General features: G+C 41.7%; 1 protein-coding gene across 9 annotated transcripts in view; it reads left to right on the top strand.

Moving 5' to 3' along the window:
• smad4a (SMAD family member 4a) overlaps positions 1 to 5,443 on the top strand; it is a 19,200-nt gene extending 13,757 nt beyond the window's left edge. For 3 of the 9 annotated variants that reach the window (XM_017357976.4, XM_017357977.4, XM_017357978.4), the window contains 3 exons: positions 1 to 111; positions 1,360 to 1,498; positions 2,190 to 5,443. The exon at positions 1 to 111 is cut by the window's left edge and continues 58 nt beyond it. In XM_017357976.4, the coding sequence (XP_017213465.1) occupies positions 1 to 111; positions 1,360 to 1,498; positions 2,190 to 2,401 (462 nt within the window). In that variant the 3' untranslated portion in view covers positions 2,402 to 5,443. The remainder of the gene's footprint in view (positions 112 to 1,359; positions 1,499 to 2,189) is intronic. The other 6 variants (XR_012385928.1, XR_012385931.1, XR_012385927.1 and 3 more) reach the window with 4 other exon arrangements.
• Positions 5,444 to 7,736: the final 2,293 nt, after the last annotated feature.

Genomic DNA, 7,736 nt, shown 5'->3' on the forward strand with positions numbered 1-7,736 from the left:
CGCTGTCTGAGCGATCACGCGGTCTTCGTCCAGAGCTACTACCTGGACCGTGAGGCGGGACGCGCACCCGGGGACGCCGTGCACAAGATTTACCCCAGCGCATACATCAAGGTGAGAAACACATACACATAATTATAGCCATAGCAGGATATACAGTTTTAGTCAGAATTATCAACCCTCCTGAATTATTAGCCCCCCTGTATATTTTTACTCAATTTCTCTGTAACTGGAAGATTTTTTCAACACATTTCTAAAGATAATAGTTTTAATAACTAATTTATTATAATATTAGACTAGATATTCTTCAAGACACTAGTGTTCAGCTTAAAGTGACATGTAAAGGCTTCACTAGGGTAATTAGGGTAAAGTTAGGGTAATTAGTCATTGTATAACAGTGGTTTGTTCTGGAGACAATCCAAAACAAATATAGCTTAAAGGAATTAATAATATTGACCTTAAAATGTCTTTAAAACAATTAAAAACTGCTTTTATTCTAGCCGAAATAAAACAAATAAGACTAGAAACAGTTATGATTGTAAATTATTCATTCAATATATTACCAATGTTGCCATTAATGTAGCCAACGCTGCTGATATGGCATTAAAACATGCATGGATGGACAGATAGATGGATAGACTAATGGATGAATAGATGGATGGATAGACTGATGAATGGATGAATGGACAGACTGATGGATGGATGGACGGACGGATGGATGGATAGACAGATGGTAGATGGAAAGATAGTTTCACAGATGGATGGACTGATGGATAGACAGATAAATGGGTAAATGGACGGATGAATATATAGACAGATGGATGGACAGACTGATAAACAGGCAGACAGATGAATGGGCGGATGGATGGATAGACAGATGGATAGGCTAAATGGATGGATGGATAGACTGATGAATGGATGATGGACTAATGAGTTCATGAACAGATGGATAGATAGACGGACGGACAGACAGACAGATGAATAGATAGATGAATAGATAGATAGATAGATAGATAGATAGATAGATAGATAGATAGATAGATAGATAGATAGATAGATAGATAGATAGATAGATAGATAGATAGATAGATAGATAGATAGATAGATAGATAGATAGATAGATAGATAGATGGATGGATGGATGGACGGATAGACGGACGGAAGGATGGATGGACGGATAGACGGACGGACGGACAGACAGACAGACAGACAGACAGACAGACAGATTAAAACAGTTTGAAAAAGGATAGATAGATAAATAGACAGACAGACAGATGAGTGGACAGATTAATAAATAAAGGTGTTAGTAGTAGATGAGAGTGGATGATAGCAGTGTGATCACCTGTTGTGTGTGTCCCGCAGGTGTTTGACTTGCGTCAGTGCCACCGGCAGATGCAGCAGCAGGCAGCGACGGCTCAGGCAGCGGCAGCCGCTCAGGCAGCAGCAGTGGCCGGAAACATCCCCGGACCCGGATCTGTCGGAGGAATCGCTCCAGCTATCAGTGCGTATCACACACACAGACACACACTGAGACCTGCACACACTGGCTGCATCCCAAATCAAACACTGCACTCACACACTCAGCTGTGTACTGTATGAGGTTAGTGCCACCACAAATGCTTTTTTACTAATGGGAAATTTAATGTTTCCCAGTCGGTGTTCAGCGGCTGCCAAACTGACTGTTTTGAGGTCAAAAGCATTACTCAAATATTGCTCAGTGCACCTTTCCCTTACACATTTCACTAATGACTTCTATTAAAAATGTTGACAGAGGTTTGTGATATAAGAACAACAGCGGAGCATTAATTAAATGCAGATTTCCTGTGAAGTGATGGATTTGAGGTAGCCTGATATTTAGATTTGACGGAAGAAAAAACATGATTGGCTAATCAGCAGAGCCTCAGCCTCCTGCACTGTTCAGCTCCATCTTCTGCTCCAAATGTCTTCAAAAGAAAGACTTTGCAGGACTGTGCTTACAACCCAGAATAAAAAAAGAAAAAAGAAGTGATAATGGCCTTGACTTCACTCGTAATCTTCAGTTCAGCAGTTCAGTTGTGCAGCACTTTGTCAAATAAAGTGTTTTCTTCTAAACCATAACAAGTGCTCATAGTACTTTTAAATAAATAGTGCAAAGCAGAATCGTTCAGGCTCAGGGTTGTTTTCTTGCTTTAACCCCGGGCTGTGTCCTGCAGGTTTGTCTGCGGCCGCTGGTATCGGTGTGGATGACCTGCGCCGGCTCTGTATCCTGCGCATGAGCTTCGTGAAGGGCTGGGGTCCCGATTACCCCCGGCAGAGCATTAAAGAGACGCCCTGCTGGATCGAGATCCATCTGCACCGTGCGCTGCAGCTGCTGGACGAGGTTCTGCACACCATGCCCATCGCAGACCCCACACCGTTAGACTGACACACACACACACACACACTCACGCTGGACCGCAGGACTGTGCGAACGGATGCAGAGAGGCCGATCAGGGTCAGAGGTCACGACATGCACACAGACCGACAGATGCTGCATTTATTTCTGTACTTACAGTGTGATTTCACCATCTTCACCCCCGACAGTGTTTCTCCATGGAGAGGTGCATGCTGGGATACAGCTCAGACGGTTGCTTTATTTCTGGTTTCGCATCTGTCAGCTGTTCGGTCAGAGTGAAACTGAGTTATTGATATGTTTTTGGCATCATGTGTTTAGATCACTGTCCAAACTCTGTCCTGCTGAGTTCATCTCCAGCATGCTTCAACACACCTGTCAGGAGGTTCTAGCGTGTCTAGCAGGAGCTTGATTAGCTGCTTCAGCTGGGTTTGATTAGGGTTGGAGCTGAACTCTCCTGGTCTGAGTTTGGACAGCCCTGGTTTAAAGGGTTAGTTCACCCAAAACTGTAAAACACACATTGATTTAGTCAAGCTGAAGGTGAGACTTCTATATGTACACCCTCCTTGAGTTAAATGTGAGGTGTTTGACTAATGATCTTGGCCTTTTCCAGGTTTATAGTTTCAACAGGAGGCTCATTCCTTTAAGACGTCTAATAAAGCACAATTATCAGTGATACACTGCAAACAATACCTTTCCTACATGCAGTTTTGTGTCTTGTTTCTAGTTTAAATATCTCTTAAATCAGTCAGCATTTTCTAGATGAGCAAAACATCTTGTTTTCAGAAATAACGAGTCAAAATGAAGAGAGTTTCACACGAAAACAAGCAAAACAGTCTGCCAAAGCAGAATAAAGTCAAGTCAGAGTGAAAACTCGACTCATTGTCTGATCATTTTGCTTGTTTTAAGGACAAACTCGCTTCATTTTGACTTGTATGTCTGGAAAAAGCTTCTTCTTTTAGGAATAGTGAGGTATTTAGACTTCAAACAGGACAAAAATGAAGAGAAGAGGCACTTATTACAGTGTAAGAGGTGAAGAAATGTCTCCAATACTCAATCCATGCAGTTCAGTGAGGAAAGCATGCATGTTTACTACCTAACAAACAGTTTTGTGTAACTTAGAGGGAAAAGATGACCAGTGATGACTTGTAAGTTGCACAAAACTGTTTGTTAAGTAGTAAACATGCATGTTTTCAGTGTTGGAGACATTTCTTCACCTCCTACACTGTGAAAAAGTGCCTCTTCTCTTCATTTTTGTCTTGTTTGAAGCCTAAATATCTCAATATTCTCTAATGAAGAAGCTTTTTCTTGACATTTAAGTCAAAATTTAGTAAGTTCTTCCTTAAAACAAGCAAAATAGTTGAACAATGAGGTAAGCAAAAGAGGCTAGTGTTCACTTTGACTTTAATATATTTTGCTTGCCTCATTGTCTGATCATTTGCTTGTTTTAAGGACAAACTCACTTCTTTTTGACTTGTATGTCTTCTTCATTTAAGAATATTGAGATATTTAGACTTCAAACAGGACAAAACTCAAGAGAAGAGGCACTTATTACAGTGTAAGAGGTGAAGAAATGTCTCCAATACTCAATCCATGCAGTTCAGTGAGGAAAGCATGCATGTTTACTACCTAACAAACAGTTTTGTGTAGCTTACAAGTCATCACTGGTCATCTTTTCCCTCTGAGCTGCATGTTTTGCCACATCAGCGCCTTCAGAAGTGTGTTTTCCACAGCTGTGCGGAGAACATGCACTGATGAAGCGCAAGACAAACAAAACACACTCCAGTCCAGCTGGGGGCGCTGATGCACCAATAAAATCCCCCTCCAGAGAATACGACGATGATGACGGGAGTCACACAAAACTCAAGAAGTTTCACATTTTCTTATGATGTTGACTACAGTAGATCTTTATTCTGCATTTCAGAGCTGTGATGACGGGTGTCAAATCCAGTTCCAGGAGGGCCGCAGCTCTACACAGTTTACTTCACACGTACCTGCAGGTTTCAAACAAGCCTGAAGGACTCAATAAGTTTGATCAGGTGTGTTTAATGATGGTTATCGCTAAACTGTGCAGAGCTGCAGCCCTCCTGGAACTGGATTTGACACCTGTGTTATTGATGAATGTGGACTTGTTTTATACTGACTGATTAAAATGAGCTGAATGTTGCTGTTTTACAGCTGGAAAAGGCAAAGATCAGCTATTAAAGGACTCTGATTGGTTTGGACTGAAATAAGTCATCCGTATCCACCTAGAATGACTCGAGGATGTCTTTAATCATTGGATTATTTTTATTTTAGTGTGAACGAACCCTTGAATGCACCTCGGTTATTCCCTCAGAGAGCAGATGTTGACGAGTGGTGGAGCGCTCCGCGTCTGATGTGGCAGCGGTTATCATGCTAGCTGTGTTTGCATGTACATAACACATCATTTTAATTATTAAAGCTTTTCACTAATCGGCTTGACTTTGTTTTGGCCAGCGTATCATAGCAGGACGTGTTCTAGTTAGCCTAAATCTAATCCACACATGCAGAAAGCGCCGCTGTATCCTCCTCTGAACGCTGGTTCTAGCCCAGTTCCTGCTCTGTGTGCGTCTCTTTACTTTGATTTCCTTCATCTGTGAGTAAGCTGACCGAGCTGCTCGTGTACAGGAATCCCTCATGATGCTGATCTACAGCTCCACTCATCTGCGCTGACTCTTCTACTGTACATCTGCTTTGTTTGGAGACGTCCTCATGTTCTCTGGGGAGATTAGGAAGCGGTGCTCCTTTATTCTGATGAACGCTGTGTGTTGTTGGATGTGAACATTGCAAGCCATATGAATGAAGAGTGTGTCAGTGTTACTCAGAGCTCGTGTGTGTGTGTGTGAGACTCCTGAGACGTCACGCGGGTGTTTGAGCAGTCTTTTCTGCATGGCCTGATGATGTTCTGCGAGAGGTTTGACCACTGATGAAGGCTTCTGCTTCATGTTGACAGAAATGAAATGGGCTGTTTGCTGTTTTGGATAAGGGCATTTGTGAAGCTCCGGTTTGAGCAGTTGATCAAATACAGGACAATATTAAAGTCATTTTCCAAGTCTTGTGTGTTTTATTGCTCATTCTCAGACACTCCTTGCGCACTTCAGCTTTTAAAATCAGTTTTTGACAAGAGCAGACTAAATTAAAGATGTTTTTACCTAATCTGTTAGGACTTTTTTTTATTTTTGATTGATTGAGCTCTGACAGCAGGGAGGAGCTCGCAGTAGAGCCGCTGCTCCTCCACATGGAGAGAAGTCAGCTGAGGTGGCTCGGGCATCTGTTATGGATGCCTCCTGGACGCCTACCTAGGGAGGTTTTCCAGGCATGTCCCATCGGGAGGAGGGCTCGGGGAAGACCCAGGACACGCTGGAGGGACTATGTTTCCCGGCTGGCCTGAGAACGCCTTGGCATTCCCCTTGAGGAGCTGGAGAAAGTGTCTGGGGAGAGGGAAGTCCTGAGACTGCTGGCCCCGGAAAAGCTGCAGAAAATGGATGAATGATTCTTGATTGTTTGATTCTTGTATTGTTATAATATGAGCTGACTGTGAGCCTGCACGCTAGAACAGTTCAACAGTTTATTCTGTAATAATATGCATGCATGAACCCTTGTGTACTGTTCTCACTCTGGGCTGATTTAGAGACTTAATTTGGCCATAGCTTAGTGGAGTGATGTATTGACACATCTTTTGGGAGAATGCTTTGACATTTAAGAAAAAAAAAAAGCTCCATGATACAGTCTGGACAAACTGACCGTCCTTTTGTTCTGTTCGGGATGAACACGTCCACTGAATTAAACTGCTGTAAAACGCATCAGATTCACATTTTCTTTGCATAAATCTGTTCATCAACCTCAGTCCAGATCAAAACCACTAAATAGTGTAGAAAATTACAGGATTTTACCTCTTTAATTGCCAAATTCACAAATGATGTCGCTGATTTTGTGTATAAAAAAATGACGTAAAAATGACATTTCAATTAAAAAAAAAACAGTCATTGTGGACTATTTCTTTTTTTCTTGCCTTTCAGCAGTCTTGGACGTGTGAAACAGCCTTGCCTTTCATGCATTGTGTTTGATTAATTAGCTTTTCCTTTCTCCCTAATTCACTGTTGGTTGCTGTTTTTGCATTATGATTGTTGGTGGTTTCCCTGATAATCTTTGTGTTATTTTTACTGTTGATTATCAGTTGGAAACATTTAGCAAAGCTTAAAGTTTAGTTTCTGGATTTTATATGGAGTATAACAACAAAGTGTGCGTGTCAGGACACAGATCTGTATAATGACATGGGTATGACACAGGTATTATAAAAAGGAGGTGGAATACGAGGACATTTTTGACGTCCTGATTTCTCAAAATGCTTATAAATCCTACAGGATGAGTTAAATCAGAGAGTAAAGCTGCACACACTCTCCTGTGATGGTTGGGTTTAGGGGTAGGGTGCGGGCAATACAATATACGGTTTGGACTGTATAAAATGAATGGAATGTAATGTCCCCACTTTTCACAAAAACAGACGTGTGTGTGTGTGTGTGAGAGAGAGAGCGTGAGAAGTTTGTGCACTTACCTTGACATGCATGAGAAAATCTAAATACACACCTAAATGCAGCTCTCAGAACTACAAAAACAGACTGTGTTCATGCACCATCAAATGGGCTTACAATGGAGGCAAAAACAGCCACCAACAGAGAATTAGAGAGGAAAAAATGAAAAACTAACACTGCATCAGTAACAGCATTAGCTTTGATGCACTCACGTCTTAGATTGTGATAAAAGATTAAAAAAAAAAAAACATTTCATTTTTTCTTCATTTTGTAAAGTTAAAATCAGCGGCATCATTCGTAAATTTGCCAATTAAAGAGTGAAATCCTGCAGTTTCCCAAACAATTAGTTATGCTCAGGACTGAGGTTGATCAACATTCATTCAATCGTTTTCTTTTCAGCTTAGTCCCTTTATCAATCAGGGGTGGCCACAGCGGAATGAACCGCCAACTTATCCAGCACATGTTTTACAGAGCAGATTAACCCGGCTTTGCTAAGCGAACTCTGCAAAAGCCAACGTCTCCCTTTGCATTGAACTTTGAGCGTCTTCCATTCAGAGACACGTTCACACAGCAACAGACATTTACCATGTTATACAGTGGAGCACCTCACTAATGCTCATCAGCAGGGCCAGACAGAATCTGCAGACGTTTATTGACGTTTCTGTGGAGAATTTTGTAAAAAAAAAATCTGCAAATTTTTGTGAAACCATTTTAGGAGTATCAAAACAAAAACTTGGTGAAGCAGTGGCACACTATGTAGTGCTGTCGCCTCACAGCAAGAAGGTCGCTGGATCGAGTTGGTGTTTCTGTGTGGA

The sequence above is a fragment of the Danio rerio genome, chromosome 10 (assembly GCF_049306965.1).
Source record: "Danio rerio strain Tuebingen ecotype United States chromosome 10, GRCz12tu, whole genome shotgun sequence".
Lineage (NCBI taxonomy): Eukaryota > Metazoa > Chordata > Actinopteri > Cypriniformes > Danionidae > Danio > Danio rerio.